Here is a 22,805-nt window from a genome sequence, read left to right on the forward strand (position 1 = left end):
TCTCACAGGTGGTTGGTTACCCGTCTCACAGCTGGTTACCCGTCTCATAGCTGCTAACCCGTCTTACAGCTGGTTACCCGTCTCACAGGTGGTTACCCGTCTCACAGGTGGTTGCCCGTCTCACAGCTGGTTACCCATCTCACAGCTGCTAACCCGTCTTACAGCTGGTTACCCGTCTCACAGCTGGGTACCCGTCTCACAGGTGGTTGCCCGTCCCACAGCTGGTTACCCATCTCACAGCTGCTAACCCGTCTTACAGCTGGTTACCCGTCTCACAGCTGGGTACCAGTCTCACAGGTGGTAACCCATCTCACAGGTGGTTGCCCGTCCCACAGCTGGTTACCCGTCCCACAGCTGGTTACCCGTCTCACAGCTGCTAACCCGTCTTACAGCTGGTTACCCGTCTCACAGGTGGTTGGTTACCCGTCTCACAGCTGGTTACCCGTCTCATAGCTGCTAACCCGTCTTACAGCTGGTTACCCGTCTCACAGGTGGTTACCCGTCTCACAGGTGGTTGCCCGTCCCACAGCTGGTTACCCATCTCACAGCTGCTAACCCGTCTTACAGCTGGTTACCCGTCTCACAGCTGGGTACCCGTCTCACAGGTGGTTGCCCGTCCCACAGCTGGTTACCCATCTCACAGCTGCTAACCCGTCTGACAGCTGGTTACCCGTCTCACAGCTGGGTACCAGTCTCACAGGTGGTAACCCATCTCACAGGTGGTTGCCCGTCTCACAGCTGGTTACCCGTCCCACAGCTGGTTACCCGTCTCACAGCTGCTAACCCGTCTCACAGCTGCTAACCCGTCTCACAGCTGGTTACCCGTCTCACAGGTGGTTGCACGTCCCACAGGTGGTTACCCGTCTCACAGCTGGTTACCCATCTCACAGCTGGTTACCCGTCTCACAGGTGGTTACCGTCTCACAGCTGGGTACCCGTCTCACAGGTGGTTACCCGTCTCACAGCTGGGTACCAGTCTCACAGGTGGTAACCCATCTCACAGGTGGTTGCCCGTCCCACAGCTGGTTACCCGTCCCACAGCTGGTTACCCGTCTCAGAGCTGCTAACCAGTCTCACAGCTGCTAACCCGTCTCACAGCTGGTTACCCGTCTCACAGCTGGTTACCCGTCTCACAGGTGGTTACCCATCTCACAGCTGGTTGGTTACCCGTCTCACAGGTGGCTACCCGTCTCAGATCTAGGAACCCATCTCACAGGTGGTTGGTTACCCATCTCACAGGTGGGACAATCAAGTGGGAGGCCTGGAGAGGGAGAACAGCTGGGATCCAAGGCCCTAAAGGGCTGCCTGAGGTGGCCCCATTCCATCAGTCAAGGTCACCTTCAGGCAGCTGCCTGGAATGGCCTGGCCGCCCTGGCCCCGGCTGTGGGCTGGGAGCAGCGCTGGAGGGGCCGTGGCTGAGGGCAGCCTTGGACAGAGCTCCCGGATGTGCTGGGAGGGGCCTGAGGAGGGATGGCAGCCAGGGGACTCCCTCAGCCGGCCAGAGCCCACGTGGGGGGGCTGAGGGCAGGCAGAGGCCTTGCCTGTCCAGCCTGACGGTGCGGCGACAAGGGAATACAGGTGATGACCTCGGCCAACCTCTGGGACGCAGGGACGCCGAGGGATCAAAGGGCCGATCCCGGCCTGGCTGCGGCCTCGCCCGCCGGTCCGGCGGTGCCTCTGAAGTCCTGGGCAGGGCAGCTGGGCACCTGTCCTGCACCTGTTGTCGGGCCACTTGGAGTCCCCCGCCTGGCCACCCAGCCACAGTGACAACAGGAAAGTAAACACTCCCCCACCCCCAGAGCCAGGAAGTGGCCAGAGAGGAAGTGGGGCTGCCAGCAGAGCCCCCCCAGCTGGGACAGCCCGCCAGGGCTATTTATACCCTGGCTGGGGGCATGGCGTGGCTGTGCCCATCCCCGTCCTGCTGGGACAGGGGGTGTTTGGGGGACAATGGAGGGGAGGGAGGCACAGGCTCAAGCTGGCACCTTCAGACACACACCCTGGGAGCGGGGGGCGCTCCAGACATTTAGACCCAGGGACGCAACCAGCCACAACCTTCCACCGCTGCCCAGCCTGGGCCTCCAGGATCCAGGCCTCCCCCTTGGCCCTTCGGCCCCTTGGCCATGCTGTGGGTCCCCATGCCCGAGCCCCAAGTCCAAGCCCCCCCCCCCCCCGGCTCAAAGCCCCAGCACTCCGGGCCACCCCTGCCTGTGAGAGGGGGGGCAGACCCCTCACCCAGGGATGACGAAACTGACACACAGCGGGTGCGGGAGACTAGCCTTGATCTGACATCTGCCTCTCAACTCGATTCACAGACGAGGACAGGAGGCTAACAGGAGGCAGAGACAGGAAGGTGACAGCCAGAGGGCATGGAAGGCATGAGTCCCATCGAGGCCACGGCCCTCTGGACAGGAGGAAGGTGGCCTGGCCAAGCCAGCCCGGGGGGCGGGGGGGGGGGAGGACGGACACTGTCCATGGACAGCCAGGGCCGGAAGGTGACTTGTCCTCCATCAACAGGGCACATGACTCAGGACCCTTGGGAGGGCTCCCAGCAGCCACGGGATGTGGCGTCAATGGCTCTGTTGTCACAGGACGCGATGTTTCGGGGACTGGAAACTGTGGGGAGGCCTGTGGGTGGGGCAGGGGCGGACACAGGGTCAGGGACCTGGTCTGATGTGGCTTCGTGACCACGGCCAGGCTCTGCTGAGCCTCAGGTTCCCACCACATGTCTCCTGGGCGCTCCTAGCACCGACATTCAGGGGCCCTGGGGGCAGGAAATGCTAGCGCTGAGCATCCAGCCGCTCCTTCTGGACCATCCCTGCCTGAGGGGGGAGGTCCTTCCCCATGGAAGCGGCCTCCTGGGGTCACCATCTACCCTGCCTTGTCCCTGCCCCCCACGTCCTAGTGCTGGGGTGGGTGGTGCAGAGGGCAAGGGGTTCCTGCTGATGCAGCCCCGCTCTCCCTAACTCCAACCTGGCTCTCCCCAGTCCGACCCACAGGAGCAGAGCAAGACCCCAAACCATCCAGCGGCAGCAGCCACCTGAGGGAGACAGGGAGAGGCCGGGAGTTTCCCAGGGCCCTGGGGTGGGTGGGGTGGGGCTCTGGCCTCATCTCCTGGCAGAACCGTTCATCCCGATGATAGGAGAGAATTAAACAAGGCCTGCCACAGCCGTCAGGCCCGGCTCCCGGGGCAGTGTGCTCCCCTCAGGTCACAGCGGGGAGTACCACTGGGGTCCTGTCCCCACTCCCCACCCTGCCCAGGGCAATGAACCTGGGGGCCTTCGTTCCTCCAAGGAACCCAGGGCAGGGCAGGGGGCCCCAGCCCCAGCCCAGCCTCCTGCTCTGACCCTCTGACCCGTGCCTGTCCCAGCCCCCCTAAGGGGCAAGGACTTGGGCCGAGGATCTGGGGGCCGAGGGGACATGGGTGTGTGTGTGGCGGCCGCGGACCCAGCCTGGTAATGTCCTCAGGCTAGTCCCCACCTCTGCGCCACGCGTCCCACTGGTCCCAGGCCCAGCTCTGATGGCAGGGGTGCCCCCCAGGGCAATGCTGAGGGAGGGGCAGGGGCGCAATCAAGGGCTCTGTGGGTGCTGGGACTCAGCCTGGATAAGCTTTGACCTTGGGGAGGGAGGGCCATGTGCTGGGGAACCTCCCGGAAGGGCGCCCCGCCCCCCGCCCTCACCCGGGCTGGGCACAGGTTGCGCGGGGCAACATCCGGGAAGGCTTTTCCCGACATCAGGGAAGGAAGAGCCTCTTCTGGCATCAGACACCTCATTTCCGCGGCGTCCGCCTCCCCCTCCCCCACGGCCACCAGACGCTCAAGGCCCCAGGGTCCCGCCCAGGACGCCTGGCGAAGGGCCGCTGGCAGTGGCGGGCTGAGCCCGGGGTCCCCGGGGCCTGCTCTCTGGGAGCCGCTGATGCTGCCTGGCTTCGAGGAGGTGGTGGGCGAGGGCGGCGCTGAGGAGGCGTGTCCGCAGCCCTCCCCGCGGACCCCAAGTGCAGGGGCCCCGACCCCTGCTGCCCGTCTCCAGGACACACAGAAAGGGGCTCTGGCCGCGGAGGTGGGCGTCCGCCCCCTTGGTTACAGCTCCACAAAGCAGCGGGCGCTGACTGACAGGGCCCCTCCCCCGGCTGTGCTTGGTCCTGGGGGTGATGGACAGGTCCCCGCAGCCCAGCCTGACCTCTGACCTCACGTGGGCTGGTGCAGCCCTAATCCTGAGCTGAAAGAAATGAGGCTGGGTGCTGGCCAGGGCCTCTCAGGCCTCATCCCCTGCCCTTCGAGGAGGGAACGGAGGCGGACATGGAGGCGGTAACAGTGACAATAGCATGAGTGGCAGAGTGCAGCCAGGCCCCACTAGACACCCCGGGGGCCCCAGGGAGGGGTGGCCCCCAGCCCCTTCCTCCCTCCACGACAGTGGCGAGGGGCCCCGAGGAAGGCCCGGAGCTGGGCTGGCCCCTGGCTCCCAGCCTCATCCGCTTTTACTGAGCGGCCAGCCGGAAGGCCTCAGCCGCTGGCCACAGCCCTGCAACCCAGGGAGCTCCGGCCCCTGAGCTGGAGGCAGGGCAGCCCCAAAGACTTACAGGCAGCTTCCCCCTGCTCAGCGTACCCACCCCGGCTCCGCGGCCAAGACTCCAACCCTGGCCAGGCCAACCCAGGCCCCAGCATCCCAGGGACACAACAGCGGGCACCTGCCTTGTGTGCCCAGGGGCCCTCCCTCGGGCTTTCCCAGCTGTTCAGGTCCAGGTCCCCGATGCTCTAGGCCAGTGGTTCTCAACCTGGGGGTCACGACCCCTTTGGGGGGTCGAACGACCTTTCACAGAGGTCGCCTAAGACCATTGGAAAACACATATATAATTACATATTGTTTTTGTGATTGATCACTATGCTTTAATTATGTTCAATTTATAACAATGAGAATACTTCCTGCATATCAGATATTTACATGACGATTCATAACAGTAGCCACACTACAGTTATGAAGTAGCAACGAAAATAATTTTATGGTTGGGGGTCACCACAACATGAGGAACCGTATTAAAGGGTCGCGGCATTAGGAAGGTTGAGAACCACTGCTCTAGGGGCTGCTCTCCCGTCCCCGCCCCCCATGTTCTGGATGGAAACCCCTAGAAGCCAGATCCAGGGGTTTTGCCTTGGGTCTGAGCTGCCTCCTTAAGGGCATAGACTCTGGCCCCAAGTCCCTCAATGTCTGTCCCCTCTGACCCCACCCCTGAGCCAGGCTCTCCAGATTGGAGGCCCAGAGGGCTCCCCAGGAGCCACCCACACTCGCCACCCCCCCCCCCCAAGCAGGTGAGCCAGGTCGGTGCCAACAATACCAATTACAGCCGCTCTCACCCAATTAGCAACTAATTATGGCCTCTAGTCCATTCAACATAATTAACATGTAAATGACTCGGCGTGTTTATGTTCAATAACTACTCTGATTGAATTTAATTTAAATGTCTGAACTGGGGACCCAGTTACCGTATTTCACCACCTAGAGCTGCCACTTCCTGGGACTGTCTTCTCCTGGGGGGGGGGGGGGGCGCGGAGGGACCCAGGGCCAGAGTGGAGGGGGGAGGGGCAGGGCCTCAACACTGCCAGCCTGGCGAGGGCGGGGTGGGTGCCACCTGCATCCCTGACATGCCTGTCCCCAGTGGAGTCCTCAAGATGGGAAGCCTCTGGGACGCGGGCCTTCTGAAGGGCTCTGTAAACACCCAGCCGCTCAGTAAACAGCGGACAGGAGCCTGAGCGAGGAGAGGGCAGCCCCCCCCAGTCCCCCCCCCCCCCCCGCTAGGGGGTGGGGTGGGGGGCTGGGGTGGGGACTGGGAGGTGGGGGTGGGGACTGGGCCTGGGGGTTGAGGCTGGGCCCGGGGTGGGGCCAGGGGCTGGGGCACGCGGTTCCCACGCCCGTTCCGCCCCAGCGCCCACCTGCTCCGCCCAGGAGAGGACGGGCAGGGGCACAGGCCAAGCCAGGAGGGAAGGGGCGCAGGGTCACGCCCTGGCAAGGGGCAGCGGAACCGGAGGTCCCACCCTCTCCCCGAAGGAAGTCAGTGACTCCCCGTCTGTCCCAGCAGTGGGCGCCTCCAGCCCAGGTGCCTCCCGGGCCTGCCCACCGCCAGGCCCCAGGGTGGGCGGGTGGCTCCAGAGGCCAGGGGTCCTCAGGGGCCGCTCGGGGCGCACAGTGATGGGGGGCGCCCTGTGGGCATTCGCGGGCCAGGCGGAGGCCAGGGCCTGTCCAGCCTGGAAAGGGCTCGGTCGGCCCAGGGAGCTGCCGGGCGGAGGGTGGGAGGACGCCGGTCAGGCGAGCGGCTCGCACAGGAATGTGCCCCAAGAAGTGGGGGTGGTGAGGGGAGGGCTGCACTGACCCACTTTCCAGGTGGGGACGGAGCCTCCGGTTCCACAGGCCAGGCCCTGCCCCTCCTCCCACATTCCAGCCCCGGCCCGGAAACCCCTCGCTCCTTCCTCAGCACCTCCTCCCTGTGGCTGCAAAAGACAACAAACTCTCCGCGGCTCATTTGCCATAAATCACCGCGGCAGCTCAGCCCCACCTCTGCTCTGTCCTCCCCGACTGCGGGGTCCCTGCAGGATTCCCAGGTGCCCCCACGGCCTCAGCCCCTGCGCACATCTGGCGGGGAAACGGAGGCACCGCACAGGCAGACGTGTGCTCACGGCCGTCCCCGGGGCGCAGTGAGGCTGAGCTCGGAGCCCAGGCAGGAGGGCCCGTACTGACACCGGAAGGTGTTGGACACAGGACAGTGGGCAGCCTTGGCAGAGGCCCCGGAGTGCCAGCCACTGGGCCCGGCACCAGGCCCCACGCAGCTGCTGTCCCGCCGATGGTGCCCGGCCCACGGAGCCCCATGCAGGGGAGCAGCGGGGTCACGCTCCGCCTGGGAGGGCCCTGGGGCATCGGCAGAGCCTTAGCGGGAAGCACTGAAGCCCTGAAGCCCTGGGCTGAGTGGGGAGACCTCAGAGGAAAGAGTGTGTCCGGGTAGGAAGCCAAGGACGGGTCAGGGTGCCGGTGAGGGCGGGGCGGGGGGGGGGAGGAAGGAAGACTGGGGGGACGCCTGGAGCTGAGGCCTCCCGCTCAGAGGGCTTCCTGGTCCCCAGAGGGGCCATTGCGTTGGGGCTGTCCCCGCCTGTGGAGAGGGAGAGACAGCCCGTGCCTGCGGGTGGCCCAGTGCAAACGCCACACACAGGTCTGCCCCGCCGAGGCCTCCCCCCACAGGCTGGCCTCCTGGGTCCCCCGCAGCCAGCACCCAGGCCCGGTCTTCGCTGGGTCAGGGCCAGGGGTCAGGTCTGGGGCCGCTCGCTGCCCGGGGGCTGCAGACCCGGCAAGCTCAGGCGCCCGCTGAGCTGGGCTCGGGACTCAGACCGAAGCCTTCTGGCATCCAGGCCTCTGGCAAAGGCCCTCGAGCTGTTTCTAAGAAAAATGCAGCAGGAATCCTCTCTGCTTCTCCAAAGCGCCAAGGGGCCCTCGAGGCGGGGCTCGGTTCCCAGGCCAGCGCCAGGCCGGGCCAGCTCAGGCCAGCGCTCCCGCCCAGCCGTGCGGATGCCCGGCGAGCAGCCAGGCCTGGTGTCCCCGGCACAAGCTGCAGGAGCCAGGACAGCGCCCCAGGAGGGGTCCCTGCAGCGGATCGTGGGCCCAACCAGACTGGCCGCCCTCCACGGCTTCCCCTCCCCCCACGCCTTCCTAACACTGATTCTCCCCACAGCGGACGTCACCTCCGGGATTAAAGAGAACTTAATAGTCACAAGGACAAGTACAGACTGCGCCCCGGCACCAAGCACGACCCCCGCCAGCAGCCCCTCTCCCAGGTGCCACCGCACACACCACCGCTCCCGCTCTTCCCTCGCCCCACCTCCCTTCCCCTTTTGAGACGTAGCCTCCTCCATGAAGTCTGCCAGGATGCCCACGACAGCCATTCTCCTCCTGACCCCCTCCACCCACAGGGCTCAGGGTCCTGCCTGCAGTCCTTTCCAAAGGTCAGAAACCAGAGGGAGGGGTGAGGCCGTGCGGGGCTCCTGGGCACGCCCAGACTAGCCCTCACCTGTCTGCCTCCCGCAGGGGGGCTCCTTGCTTCCTTTACTGGGGCCGCAGCTGGACTCACGGCGAACCCTCCCAACAGCACCATGAGGTCGGTACCGCATGTACCCCGTTTGTACCTCCATTAGGAAGCGGGGACACAGAGGGACTCAGATACTTGAGGCCCACCCATGGCCAGGATGCAAGCAGGACAGCCCGAGCCGTCGAGGCCCAGGGAGGGACCAGGGATTGGAGAGGCGAAGCCACTGGTCCGAGGTCACACTGCTGACTGACGAGGGTAGAATGAGGTCTGCCTGCCTTCCGGGCTAGTCCGCTCAACCACCACCACCCGCACTTCTGCTTTCTACCGGAGGGTCACAGGGCTGGGATGCGCAGACAGGTGCAGACAGCCAGGAGCCCTCTCTCTGGCGGCTGCCTCCCAAGCCACAGGGTGAAAGATGCTTTTATGAGCTGGGATGAGATTCTTATCTTGGCGGTTTCTCTTTAAATTCTTTACGATTATGAAGCAGCGGGGGCTGCCAAGGAACATGATTTACTCCCTAGCATGCACCAGCTCCCGCCCGGTGCCAAGGAGGGAGGGCGGGCTTTGTGCCAGGGAACCCGAGACCAGGCCTGGCCTGCTGGGTCCCCCGCCGACGGCAGGCCCGGCCCAAGCTTGGCTGGACCCGGCGGGCCCACAGCTGAAGGCCCAGCCCCTGCCTGGCTGACAGGCGGGGCTCAGGCAGGACCTGCCCCTGCTCCCAGGACCTGCCAACTCCCCAAGTGGCCACTTCCCAGCTCCCCCTCCGGAGGGAGGCGCTCCCACTGCCAGGAAAGCTGATCCCAAATGCAGGGATCTGGGCTCAAGTTCACGCGTTGGGTCTTCCTTCCTCCCTCTTTCTGGCTCATCCAGGAACACACGCCCATCCTGCTGTGCTGTCCCAGCACCTGAGCCTGCCCAGCTCCCGGCGCCGCTCCTGGCCTCGAGGCTCCGAAGCGCCAGGCTCCTCACCGCCTCCCCTGCAACCTGGGGCTCCACGCCTGTTTGGCTGGCCCCTGGCCCGGGAGCCCCGGGAGGGGGCGGGTGGGTCCTCTCACCCCCCAACCTCACTCCACGCCTGTGCATCAGGCCTGGGACTGGGGCAGTGCGCCAGCCAGCGAGGCTTGCACAACCCCCACCCACGGTGACCCCTCCTAACCTCCCATCTCATCCTCTCCTAACAAGGCAAGTGCAGACTCTGGCTTTGGGCTGCCACATGCAAATGATGTCAGTGGCTCCGGGGCGGGCGGGGCGGGCCCTGCTGGCCCAGGAGCCCTTGCCCCTCTGGGACCTGGTTTCCCTTCAGAAAAGGTGAGAGTGTCCTGGAGGCGCGAGAAGCAGCCCTGGGCGGCCCCAGGCCTTTCCTGGGGAAGGAGGCTGGGAAGGCCAGCGAGAGGTGCTGCAGGGCCCTGGAGCCTTGTCCCCACCCAGCTCACGGACCGGCTGTGCCTGCATCCTCCCACCGCCCTTGCCCTTGCTCCTCCCCGACAGGCTCCCCTCAGTCCGGCCCAGGAAGCCTCAGGTCCCCAGGAAACCCGGGGGCTGCCTCAGGCCGTGGAGGCCGCCACTTGGCTGTCATCAGGGGGTCCCACAGTTACTCCTATTGTGGGCATCTTTCCCGATTTGCTTTGGCGAGATGACCTTCTGCTCCATCTCCCTACCCCTGCCTCAGTTTCCCCAGCAGTCCAGCCCCCTCGTGTCATCACAAGACCTCTTTCCCCCACAGAACACTTCTTGGCCCCAGGTCCCAGCCAAATGCAGCCCAGGCAGCAGGGCTCCCTGGCACAGCGCGCATTCCCCACGTGGAGCAAAAGCCCTGGCAGGGCCGGCACCTCCCTGTGGCAGCCAAGGTGGTGCCCTCTCAGGTGCGGGGAGGAGAGCTGTTCTCCCAGACGCGGTCGGTGACTCTGGGGTTAAGGGGACCCAGGCCTGGCGAGGAGGGCGGAGGACAGAGGGGCCTGGGGTCCCGGCTCTCCAGGCCCGGCACCCGGAGCTCAGAGAACACCCTGTCTGCTCCCGGGGTCTCCCCACGTGGCCCCTCACTTCTGTCCGACCTTGGCTGTGCTGCTGATGGAAGCTCAGGGCTGGGCCACAGGAGCCCCCGACTCTGACTGAACCCCGGTCCCTTGTCCCTTCCACCCTCTTTGCTTGAGGCTGGGCAGGGGGTGCCCGGGCGGACGGGCAGGCAGCAAGCCCATGTCTGGCCCAGTTCCTGCCTTTGTTCCTTTATCTGCCCTGGGCAGGAATGCCCCTTATGCCAGCGCCTCCCAACTGCAGCCGGACCGAGTCCCTGAGGCCTGGAGCCAGAGTGACCACCAGTGCTTCTGGGAGCAGCCCTCTCTGTGCCCAGGATAAGCCCCCACTTTCCCAGTCCACAGCCAGGCTGTGGGACCCCAGGTTCTGCGGGAGCTGGCCTCCGCTCTCACTCCACAAACCCTCGGCGAGGACTCACCCCTCAGCGAGGGCCGCTTCCTGCTCATGGCCTGGCTGAGACCATCCAGGGCCCAGCGCACAGTCAGAGCTGGGCTCCCAGGTGGCACAGGCGACAGGGTGCCCACTGTCTTTCAGCCGGTTTGACGGTAGGGACCCCGTCCTGTTCACTGCAGAGTCCCCAGTGCTCAGCACAGGGCCTGGCGCACAGTAGGCGCTCAGGTATCCGCTAAAGTAAGTGACGTTAACCATAAAACCAGGACACGCGATCCAGTGGGGACCAGGAAAGGCCGTTCAGGGCAGGGACACCTGCGTGTGCAAAGGCCCCGAGGCCCGGGCATGGGTGGCCCCGGCTTCCCGCGGCCCCACCCCGGCGGCCAGGGCAGTCAGCCCTCCGTAGGCCGCCTGCCAGGAGCTGGGCTTTTAGTCACCGCGGGTGTTGGCTTCAGAGCTAATTGAGAGCGAATCGACCTGACTGATGTGGGCGTCAGGCGTCGCCAAGGCCGGGACACCGGGCTCTATTTCTGGCCTCGCTTCTGCCTCCTGCCCGACCTTGGCCTTGCCCTTGCCCGAGCCTCGGTTTCTCTCTCTGGGAAACAGGAACAAAAGCCTCTGCCATTTTGCCCCCAGAAGGCCAAGGGGTTTAAGAGGAGCCTGCAGGGGCCTCCCCGTGCGTCGTCCCTCCTGCGGCCTCCCATGGTCTTCAGGGTGATGACAAAAATAACCCAGAGTGGATGCCGGGTCCCAGGGTCCCCGGGGTGTGGAGACCAAGCCACCCCACCCTCGTCCTGTGGGGGAAGGGGATGGTCTAACCCCCTGCCTGCACCCTGGGCTGCTGGGAAGGGGGGCAGAGGGGGAGTCAGGCCCCTTCAAGATTTATTGATCTGCTCTGAGGAATTCCACCAGGAAAGGGTGGGGGTGTCAGCAGAATAAATAGCTCATCTCCCGGCCTAGGCGAGGGGCTGCCCGTTCCTCAGGCCCTGCACGGGCTGCCCTCCAGGCTCACCCTCAGAAACCCGTTCCCCACTAACCCACCCCCCACTGACCCAGCCCCCCACTAACCCATTCCCCCACTAAGGGGCCGGGAGGGGCTCGGCGGGGGAACACGGGCACGCGCACACGGTGAGGCGAGGTGAGGCGAGCTGGGCTGCAGCCAGGCTTGAGGAAGGAAAGAGCCCGGCCCAGCCTTTCACCCCGACATGTGTGCCCGGAAACCTGGCCAGCCAAGGCTGAGTCCGCCCCACCCAGGGCCGGCGGCTGGACCGAGTGACCTCGGGCCAGAGGGGGGCCACGGCTGAGAACGCGGGAGTGACCCAGGCCCCGCAGGCCCCGGCGTGGCCACTGGCCCTCACCCAGGGGCACAGGAGACCTCCGATCGCACGCCCCTCCGACGAAGGGCCCGTGAAACACGCGTGTTCGCCTCCCGGTGCCTCGGGTGATGGAGCTGCGCGACCCGCTCTCACTCTGCAGACCCCAGCCCGCCCCTGGCTCCTCTCAGGCACTTCCGAGTGCTCACGGGGGATGCAGGAGCGCGGGCTTGTCACCACAGCACACGCTCTGCCAGAGCTCGCCAGGTGGCCTGCCCTCCGGTCACAGCCACAGCACCTTCCCCAGTTCCTGGGAACCCTCCCACCTCCACCCACAGGGAGGCTCCTCAGCGCCCGCACCCCTGCAGAGCAGGTCCTGTGCCTCCACTTCCTGGAGTCGGTGTCTGCTGGTTTCTGACACTCCACCCGGGGCTGCCCAGGGCAGGACCAGACGCAGAGCGGGCGCCAGGGCTTCTGCAAACACAAGCTGGGAGGGCGGCAGCGCCAGCGTCCAGTTCCCACTCAGAGGAGCCCCTGCAGGCCCGAGGCGAGACTCCCCTCTGCCTCTAGAAGGACCCAGACTCAGGACCCTGCTCCAAAATGTCTGAGTGGCCCAGGCCCCAGCCTTCCCAGCAGCCCCCACCTCCTGTCCCCCCCTCGCCCCCAGGCCACCCACGTGTGGTCCTTGTTTGCGGTGACCTCTCCTCTCTCCCGAGCGGCAGGCCGAGGGCTGTGCACAGAGGGGGCTGCTGGGGACCGCACGGCGGCCTCTTACCTTGGAATGAGAGCCGGACCCGGGGCGTGGCCGGCGGGTGGTCCTGGACGGGGGTGGCTGGCCAGGCCCCGGTCACTAGGGAAGCCCAGAGGAGGAGACCAGCCACAGGCATCGTGGGAGGGGCCAGGGGCCCAGGATGCAGCTCAGCGGTCTGGACACCTGGGAAGGCAGAACCGAGATTGGATGTGGGAGCAGATGGGGCCGTCCTGCCCCACCCACAGTCCCCCATGTAATTCTGCCAAGGACCTCAGTCTCCCATCTGAACAAACAGGGTGACGGTGTCTCCTCACACACCTTCGGCCCGCGGCCCTGAGTGCCCCCGTACTAAAACCTCACACACTTTCTTGTCCCTGTTTCGTCTATGTAACCAACGGCCCTGAAGACCAGGCAGCCAGGTGCAGCCCCGGGTCAGCAGAGCTATGGGGCTGGGGGCGGGGGGGGGGGGGGGGGGGGGGGCGGGGCGAACACTGGAGACTCACTCTCCCAGCCGCAGCCCTGACTGCACTCCCCACAGGCTCCTCCTCATGCCCACCCCCCACCGAACGAGCTGCCCATCCCTCTCCCACCTCAGGCTGGAGGAAGAGGGGGCCCGCTCCACCCAGGACAGGGAAATCTGGACCTGGTTATCGGGGCGCGGTGCACGGAAGAGCAGAGAATGCGAGAGGCCCGTGTACGCAGACCACAGTGCAAGAGCGCAGCAGCCAAGAAAGGAGAGGCAGGGAAGAGCCGTCTCCTTCTGCTGAAACCACAGCAGGAGGGATCCAGGTCAGACCTACGGAAGGACTTCCCGCGGCAGCCTGGGCGGGCCTGCAGATTCCCCTGCAGAACTCCCACACCCCCGGCGGGTCCAAGTCTCAGTGCGATGTTTTCCCAATGTTGTCTCCCCAGGCAGACTGGCTGTGGGTAAACGCAGCCCAGCACCAGTTGTCGGAACATATTGCTCCCTCCCAGCAAAAACCAGCGCCAACTCCCCACCCCCCCACCCAGATGCACTGGCGGTGGGGGCACCAAGACGACCGTGCGAGCCCCACCCCCTGACCCGCTCTGTCTCCCCCTCCGCCCATGGGAGGCAGGCCCAGGTGAATGCTGGGCCCTGGGGTGGGGTGAGGGCCTGGGCCTGCGAGTCCCTGGCACCTGCTGACACATGCTGGGTGAGGCCCCACAGGCCCCATTGGGCAGACCTGGTGCCCTCCGCTGACCCGCATCCCCAAGCCCTGACCTCTCCTGCCAGGGCCAACCATTCGTGGTTCCTCAGACAGGAAGTGCAGCCTGGGCCTCCCGGCCATTCCCCAGGGGTGCCCTGGGGTTGGGGAAGGCCCTCTCCTGGGAGCTGGCGCCTCTCTGTCCCCCGCCCCCCCCAATCCCCATCACAGATACTCCCTCCTGGGGAGGCGGGGGGGGGGAGGGGGGACAGGGGAGAATCAGAACCAGCCCCTTCCCTGCCTGCGGGGGGCACCAGGCTGGTGCTGGCTGAATGGCAGGCTGAGGGGGGCAGGTGGGGAAGGGCTGTGCAGCCACACCCCCTCGGGGTGCACCAGGAGGCCCCACTAACAATTGTGGACACACACACACACACACACACCCTCACGTGCAGGCCCACACATGTTCACACAGGCATGTGTTTGCTCAGGAACTTGACCTGCTAGTGGGGTGGGGCTCAAAGAAGCTGGGAGACATGGTCCTGGCCTGGGAGGGGTCCCTCAGGGAGCTTTGATCCCATGTAGGGGGGCCGGGGGGGCTCCGGTTCTCTCCCCTCCCCTCCTCTCCATGGCCTCACTTCTCCTGCCTCCATGTTCATGGTGACAAGGTCAGGGTCACCAAGAACAGTGTTGGAGTCCCCCAAGGTGTCCATAGAGGTGGAGGGCTCTGCCCTCCCGGCTCCTACAAGGACCTCCCACAATGCTCTAGCCCTTTAAAGGGGTGAATGTGGGAGTTCGAGTCTTTTGGGGCCTGAGGCCCAAGTCCAGGCCCCCTCTTTAGCAGCCTGGGGGATGGAGGAGAAGAGAGGAGAGGAGCAGAAAGGAAGGAGAGGACAGAGGGAGGACGGGGAGGGCACTCCTGTTGTCACTCCCCCTTGGCCAGCTCCTGGAGGCATCCCACTCAGCCCAGCCCCAGAGGCTCCCCAGCCAGCTGGCCCAGGTGGGTGGACAGAGGAGGAGCAGGCACCGCCACCTGGGAGCCCACCAGGAGGAGAGCAGGGAAGGAAGGAAGGAGAGAAGGCTGGTGGGAGGGAGCAAGGGAGGAAGGCAGGCGGGAGGGAGGAGGAGGAGAGAGGGAGGAGAGAGGGAGGGACAGAGAGAGACGCTCAAACAAAGAACCGAGGAGCTGGGGCTGGCAAGGGGTGCAGGGAAGGGGCGGGAGATCGAGGGGGTCTGGAGGTACCTGGGGTCGGGCCGGGGGCGAGGTGGTAGAATTGTCTAGCCTGCTCCAGACCTCCCAGGCCGAGGGGGGTGGGGTGGGGGTGGGGGTGGACAGCCTGCCTCAGGGAGGGAGCTTGGCTGCTCAGAGCTGGGAACTGCCTGGCTGCGAGGGAGGCAGGCGCAGGGGCTGTGGGGGAACATGGGGAAGAAATTATTAACAGCACCCCACCCCCTCCCCAGCCCCTGGATCTGCCCCCTGCACAGGCCACAGGCCAGCGCTCCCCCCAGCTCCTAGGCGTTCCCCCTCCCCCAACACCCCATGGGCCAGGAAGCAGAGCCACCCCAGCAGAGCTGGGACTGACCCCCCCTTTCGTTCGTGGTGGGGGTTTCCCAGTCAAGGTCACCTGGGCTTGGCTCCATCCTCCCCCTCAAGGTATGCCTGGCAGAGCAGGGGGGTAGGGGGGTCGCGGGGGACTGCTGGCCCTCTCTCCCCACAGCCACACTTCCCCATCCGGCTCCTGAACTGCACTGAGGGGCAGCAGTAAGGGCAGCCTGGCCCAGGGCCCTGGCTTGCAGGTCACTCCCTTGGCGACCTGGGAAAAGGCTCAGCTCATCTAACCTCCCCGCTGGGATGAGCCCCCACCCCTGGGTGCAGGTCCCCGGTCTGGAACTGTACAGAGGCTCCTGGGTGAATTCAGGACAGGAACCCTCAACCGGGCCCACCTCCAGGGCACACACACCAGTGCCCTAAGTCGGCCCCCTCCCCCAGGTGCTCTGGGCTGGTGTTCACAAGACAGCAGCTCAGGAATGAGAAGTTACCTACCCAGCCAGGCCCAGCCCTCGGTCCAGCCCCTGCCTCACTCCCGGGCCAGCCTGGCACTTCCAGGGCCCACCTGCTCTAGGAGAGCCCCCCTCCCCGGACCTGGGGCCCCTGCCCGCTTCACCACTGGGGCCCAGCGGCCCAGATGCGGGCTTGGCTGCGGGTCTCCCAGCTCACCCACACCCCACACACAGCTGGGTCCCTAATGGAGCAAGACTCGCTGCTGGAGAAGCAAACCCGCGCTGGCAGCAGGGGGTTCGGGTTGGCCCGGTGCTGGGAGGAAGGCCGCGGGGCTGGGGTCCCCCCTGCCCTGGACCTGGGAGACCCTCCGCGTGGGGGCAGCCAGGACAGCGCTTCCTTTGAGCCGAGGATCGTCCGATGGGGCCACTGAGGCAGGCGGCGCACCCACCGGGCACAGCGCTGCCTGGGGCGCCGGCGGGAGAGGGCTGAGCCGGGAGAAGCGGCGGCCGGATCCCGCTCCAGGAACGTGGGAGTGGCGGAGGGGGCGGGGGACGCCCACCAGACCTTCGGGGAAAAGTTGCTCTGCGCCGGGGACCCCGCAGGCCGCATCCGCCGACATGCCAGGTCGCCCGGAGGCAAAGGGTCCGGGCAGACCGACAGGTACCGCGCCCGCTCAGGTCGCGTCGCCCCGAGTCCGCGGAAGCCCCCCGACCCCCGACGCCCGCGCCGCGGACACTTCCGCAGAGTTGCAGCGCCGCGGCTCCCGGAGGACCGCGAGGTGGCCGGCCGCCGCCGCTCCCTGCCGTTCCCGCCGCACTCACCTCTTCCGCGGCGGCGGGGCCTGGGCTCCCGGGCGGGCGGCCCGCGCTAGCGCCTCCCCCGGGCCATTGCCCTGCCCGCGCCCGCTCGCCGCTGTGCCTGAACCGGTGTCGGTGCCGCGCCCCGGCTTAACGGGTTCCGAGGGCTTCGAGCGCGTCAGCAGCCGAGGCCCCGGGCCCCAGCCCGGGCCATGGGAAGGCTCAGGGGCGCTCGGGGCCGCCTCCCCCCGGGTGGGCTGCGGGCGCCCCCTGGCCGGCGCGCCGAGGGCGCATTCCCCGGCGCGGGGCGCGGGGCGCGGGCGACGGCGCGCTCAGCTCCGGGCGCTGCGCTCCGCTCGCTCGGCCCGATGGCGCGGTGCCCGCCCGGTTGCTGGGCTGGGGCCCGGCGGCCGCGCGGGGGCTGCGCCGCTCCTCGCCGCACGCCCCGGCCTGGCGCTGCGCTCAGGGCTCGCCGGACCGCGCCGATCGCTCGCTCGCTCTGCTCTCGCGGCCGCCGGCGGGACAGGGTGCTCCGAGCCGCGCGGGGAGCGCCGGCAATTGGCCGCCCGTGGGCGACATTTGCATAGCGCGGCCCCGCCCCGCCCGGCCCCCCCCCCGGGGCGGGACCCGCCCGGCCGCCACCCCGCCCCCGCTCCACCTGTCCGCGGCTGCGGCTGGGGTCTCCGCGGCGGAGGGCCGCCCGCGCCAGGGAAGGCTGATCTGCACCCCGCGCCCTCGCCCCGGCTTCGCGGGCGGCGCCCCCGCCCCGCCCCGGCTTTGTCTCTCGGTGGCTCCACCGCGCACTGCGCCTGGTGTTTACCCGGGCGCTCAACTCCCAGGCGGGAAGGGCGGGCGCGCCTGGCAGCAGGGAGCCCGGCTCACCTGCGCACCCCGGGCGGTGTCGCTCCTTCCCACTCCCCGCCGGCCGGCCGCGCGCGAGTCCCGCAGCGCAGGACCCAGGACTGCCCCGGACGCTCAGCAGGTGGCGGTGCAACCCCTGGGACGGCTGGCACCGCTGGTGCTGCCCACACCCTCCAGCCCCCGCCTGTCCGGCTGTCCAGCCCCTCGAGGGCTGCCAGCCGCCCGCCTATTCCAAGCCAGCGGCCCCAGGGACCCACCCTGCATAGTTCCATGTCCCAGAGCAGCCAGCCACGCTGGCCTCCCCTCCTACCGGGGACATTTGCTGTCAAATGGCCTCGTGATCACCCCAGGGCCCTGCAATGAGTGGGAAGGGACCCTCCACCAGCCCACTCCCCAAGGTCATGGCCTCACCAGCCTAGACCAGTCTCAGCCCTGCCCAGGCACTTTGCTAAGGTCCCAAGGGGCATGGGCCCTCCAGCCTCTCCCTCCTTCCTCTCGTATCCCTCCCCTTCCTCCTCCTTCCTCTCTCCTCTCTCCTTCCCTCTCCTCTGCCTTCCCTTCTCTTCTCCTTCCCTCCTCCCCTCCCCCTTTCCTCCCTCCCCCCATTTTGTCTTCCTCTGGCCCCCCCTCTTCTTCCCAGCTCCTTCTCCTTTCTCTGCCCCTCAGCTCCTCTCTCCTCCGTTCCTCCTCCTGGCTGACCAGACCCTCTGAGGGGGGCCTCCCTCCTCTGGCCTAGTGGCTGCTTCACTGCAAAGGTGGGGTGGGGTGGGATGTTAGGGATCCTGCCCACCAGCCTCGGAGTGTGGCCCACAGGCTCCATCCGGCAGAGGCTGGCCATTTGAGGCTGGAACCCCCAGCTGGAGTCACGTGGCTGCAGTGACAGCGCCTGCACCTCTCCTCTCTGTCACATCTCATTTAAAACACCGCGACAGCCCTGGCTCGTGTTGCTCAGTGGATAGAGCGTCGGCCTGCGGTCTGAAGGGTCCTGGGTTCGATTCCAGTCAAGGGCACATGCCTGGGTTGCAGGTTTAATCCCCTTGGGAGGCATGCAGGAGGCAGCCGATCAATGATTCTCTCTCATCATTGATGCTTCTATCTCTCTCTCCCTCTCCCTTCCTCTATGAAATCAATAATAAAAAAATATTTTTAAAAAATAAAATAAAAACATAAAACACTGCGACAGCCATCTCTCCTCATCCCCACTCCTCTGTCCCAGGGTCACTCCTGAGGGTACCACCACCCAGCCTCCATCACCAGTGCCCCTTGTCACCATCGCCATGGTTCCCAACGCCACCATCCCTTTCACCACCCCCAGCCCCGACCTCCCTCATGGCCCGGCCACCTCTGTCACCACCCCACGCGTGATCATTGTCGCGGTCACTAACGCAGAACTGCTGGGACTTGCCAGTGACCCCAGGGTGCTGGGCTGGGAAGGAAAGAGACTCAGTTGATTTGTCCATGGAGCTCCACTCACAGACACAGAAGAGGCCGCGGGGGCGGGGGCCGTGGACAGGAGAGGGAAGAGGCTACAGCTGAGCCTGGCTACACAAGAGGAATGCCAAGCCTCCTCTAAACAAGGTGAGGAGGCCGAATAATCAATCTATATAAGACCATCATGGCCGCGAGAGTCCGCCCTGCACCCTTGCCTGTGTCTGGGCTGGGCTACGCATTTGTTCACTATATGTTGTTCTAAATCTAGACTTTATCTATGCATATAAAGTATATACTAGTGGGAGGCAATTGTAGAGCCTCCCACGATTTTGCCTTCCATGTGAGAGCCCTGGAAGCCAGCCCAGTGCCAGGCTGGGGGCCCTGAGTGCCAGGTGTGCGGTTATTCAGCATGAGGTGTCCCATGGCACCGAGGAGGAGGGAGCCTGGGAGAAGAAGGGCAGCCAAGGTACCAAGCGCAACGCCTCCCGGGAAGGCTCCGGGAGGGCAGGGCCAGGCCCGAGGCCCAGTGGAGCCAAAGACCTGCCACCCAGCCTGGGGCTCGGGGGCTGGAGGCTGGGGGCTGGGGGCTCAGGCCTGGGGCTCGGCCAGCAGTGAGTGCTGGAGCGAGGGCACTTGTGGGGGTCCATAGTCTTTATTGAAGGAACAAGAGACCAAATCTCTGCAGCACCCGATGTGAGAAGGAACCCAGCCAAGAGCCAACTGGCCGGGAGCCAACTCCTTGCCCTGAGACCCAGCCCCTGGACCGCTGCCCCACCCCATGCTCTCCCTGCCCCCCAGTGTCCTGTGTCTCCCCTCCAAAGGCCACTCAGCGTGCTGGCTCCACCTGAGAGCTGCCCAGAACGCCTGCAGAGCAGCCCCCTGGCCAGGCCTCCCGCCTTCCTCTGCGGGACACAGGGCCCAGGCCTGCCTCTCCAGCTCCCCTGCAGCCCACCTGGTGCCAGTCTGGACATACAGGGCACTTGGGGGGGAAGGGGGCGCAGAGATGGCTAGGCCAGGTCTGGTTCACCCACCGAGCGAACCTCTGAGGTCCTCCTGCTGGAGCTCCCTTCCCAGATGGGCTCTGAGTGTCTGTCACAAGGCAGGCCCTTGGGGCGACACCCTGACTGTGTGGCCCTGGGCTCCTGGCTCAGCACCTCCAGGAACTCTGAGGGGCCGCATGCCCGACAGCGGGTGTGGCCAACGGGGAGGAACTGGCCCCTGGGTCTCAGCCCACCCTGGGTGACAGGTCTCGCGCGCGCACAGCCCCCAGCCCTCAGCCTGGGCACAGCCCCCAGCCCTCAGCCTGGGCCAGTCTGTGCTGCTGGCAGTGCTCCGCCTGTTTCTTTTCCTTCTGGCTCTTCCAGGCTGAGCTGTGGGGCCTGGAGTGCAGCCCCGGCCTCCTGCGGCCTGACCCCCTCCCTCCGTCTACCCTGTGGCCTCCTCCTCAGGTGGGGAGGGGCAGCCGCTATACTGGTGACCTTGAGACACACTTCCTTTCCGGCCTCGGCCTCTGGAAGGCTGGACTCGGGGGGCCTGGGCTTCAGAGGCCCGCATGCCCCCTGGATGAAGGTGGCAACTACACCAGCACCCCCTCCTCTGGCCCAGTCTCCGGGGAACCTGTTTCCCTGGCCTAGCCCGCTCTGCAAGCCCCGGCCCGCCCAGCCCCAGCCCCAGCCCCAGCCCCAGCCTCAGCCCCAGCGTCCCTGGCTCAGGTTTCCCCTCTTTCTGGTTTTCTCATCTCCCCTGCCCCAGGCGCTGCCTGCTCGCTGGCCCAGCCCCCACTGCCGGAACTGGATCCCAGAGAGGGGGAGTGCTGAAAGGGGGCCGGGGAGGGGGTGCGGAGGCTGCTCAGGCAGCACCGGGAGGGGCGGGCACTGACTGAGGAGTCACCGTAGCCCAGAGCGAGGATGGGTTCGGCCCAGCTCAGCCTTTTCCTGCCCAGCCTGCCCCAGGGGCTGGCTCTGAGCCGATCAAAGCTGGAGCGACCCACCTCCTGGCTGGTTCCCAAAGCTGCCTGCAGGCCTTTCTGCTGCGTCCCCGTACCGGGATGCTCTTCCCAGCCGCCAGTGCCAGTGTAACCCTGATTCCTCGAGCCCAGAGCCCGTGGCCACCTCCTTCCCCCACTGACACTGTCCCTTCCTGCACCCGGGCCTGGCCGCCCCTCAGAAGGCTGCCCCATCCTCCCTTCCCCACTGCAGCCTGCGGGCACCCCAGCCTCTTCCAGGGGCTCTGCATGCTCATCTCTGGTCTTTGCACACGCCATTCCGTGCCTGGAACGTCTTTCCTACTTCCTTCTCGATCCTTCGGGCCTCTGGCGAGACAGTCCTCCCAGAAACCGCATCCTACTGGCTGAGTCGGGTGTCCTTGGGCCCCTGTGGGTCTGGCACCCTCCAGACACTCAGAGACCCTGTCCGGCCCGGGCCCTCTTCACTCCCCCAGCGGGGCCCCCCGTGCACCCATCCGATCAGCAGCTGCTCCTCATAGGACGTCGGAGTAAACGAGAGAGGGGGACACGGGGCAGTGTGTCACCCACCCGCACCCTCATCCTGTGTGCGTGCTCGTGCTGGCGGCTGAGGGAGGTGGCGGTCGGGTGGGCCCAAGCTCGGCTGGCTGCCAAGTGACCCATGACTGTGGGCCGCCTAAGCATATCCTGTTTAGACAGAGGCCAGACGGCCGTTCCGCACTCACCCAGGCCTGCCCAGCCCCTGCTGGGAGCCCAGGCCGTGGGTCCAGAGCTCAGTCCTCATCTGGTGGCAGGGAGGCCTCCTCACCAAGTCGGATGGGGATTCTGGGTCCCTGTCCGAGGGCCTGGGGCCTGGGCCCTGGTGGGTGATGGTTGGGCAGCCCCAGCCACGAGGGCTCAGGTGGAGCGCGGCTGAGGAGACGGTCGGTGTGGAAAACCTGAACCAGCCTGGACTCTCTTCCACTCACAGTTGCATCCAAACCATCAGCAAATACTTGCAACTTTACCTTCAAAATATGGGAAATATTAGCTGACCACTTCCCGGCCAGCAGCCTGCAGCCGCTGTCCATGCAGCCACCACCTCCACAGGCCACCGGCCTCCCGCCTGACAGCGCAGGAGCCTCCTTACGCACCCCCACCCCCACCCCACTCCGCTCCTGCAGCCGGCAATCTAGTCCACCGGGACCAGAGCGACCTGCCAAGTGGGAGCCAGGTCACGTCTCCTGCCCAAAGCTCACAGCTCCTGCTCACTGGGGGTCACAGCCAAGTCCCCACCGTGGCCATCCCATCCCCCCAGTGCCCTGCCTACCTCTCCGACTCGTATCCTGCTCTTGGCTACATCCTCCTCTCTCTTCCTCCCACACGGGCACACTCCAGCTCTGGGCTCCTGCCGACCGAATGGGAGGGAGCGCAGCCCGGGGCCCCTCTGTCCTCTGACCGGGGTCTGGGAGCTGCTTCATCCGGGGGCCTCTGCTCACATCACCAGAGCTGAGGATGGAGCAGGGCTGGGTGCCCATTTGCCGTTCCCTCCTCACCCAAGAGCTGGGCTGACCAGAGAGCGTCTCCGGCTGCAGCAGCAGGACCTCCAGGTGGACTTGGCCTTGAGTTAAAAGGCAGCGACATCCCAGCTGGGAGCCCCCAGGGGCAGGGAAGCCCCTGAGGCAGAGATGTCCTGAGAGCCGGAGGCCGTGCAGCCCTCCACACTGACTGCGAGGGGCTCCGTCCTGTGGGGTTTCTGGCTGTCTCCCAGGCCCACATCTGCTGCGCACACCCTCCATGTGTCTGTGTGGCCCCGGTCCGGGGGGAGGGGGCCCACGGAAGGTCCTGCAGCCAGGCCTGCGAGTGGGATCTGGACTTACTTAGTTCCAAATGACTGGGGAATGTCCCCTCGTGACAGCCGTGAGTGGCCTCCCCTGGTCCCTCACTCCAGGCAGGGGAGTGGGCCCAGGCGAAGGCAGCCCCCCGGAAGGGGAGGGGCTGGTGGGCAGACCCTGGGCACCCTGCCGCCTGGCCGCGTTGCTAAGCCTGGTTCCATGTCCTC

The 22,805-nt window shown here is 66.2% G+C and overlaps 1 protein-coding gene across 5 annotated transcripts in view; it reads right to left on the reverse strand.

Moving 5' to 3' along the window:
* Window positions 1-17,048, reverse strand: part of SEMA3F (semaphorin 3F) — a 29,131-nt gene extending 12,083 nt beyond the window's left edge. Inside the window, exons 1-3 of one of the 5 annotated variants that reach the window (XM_036333508.1) lie at window positions 16,534-17,048; window positions 13,191-13,310; window positions 12,572-12,730 (exon numbers count right to left, since the gene is read on the reverse strand). In XM_036333508.1, the coding sequence (XP_036189401.1) occupies window positions 12,572-12,683 (112 nt within the window). In that variant the 5' untranslated portion in view covers window positions 12,684-12,730; window positions 13,191-13,310; window positions 16,534-17,048. Of the gene's footprint in view, window positions 1-12,571; window positions 12,731-13,190; window positions 13,311-14,953; window positions 14,978-16,533 lie in introns of those variants that run through there. The other 4 variants (XM_036333507.1, XM_036333510.1, XM_036333509.1 and 1 more) reach the window with 4 other exon arrangements.
* Window positions 17,049-22,805: the final 5,757 nt, after the last annotated feature.

This window comes from Myotis myotis, unplaced genomic scaffold (assembly GCF_014108235.1).
Source record: "Myotis myotis isolate mMyoMyo1 unplaced genomic scaffold, mMyoMyo1.p scaffold_m19_p_13, whole genome shotgun sequence".
NCBI lineage: Eukaryota > Metazoa > Chordata > Mammalia > Chiroptera > Vespertilionidae > Myotis > Myotis myotis.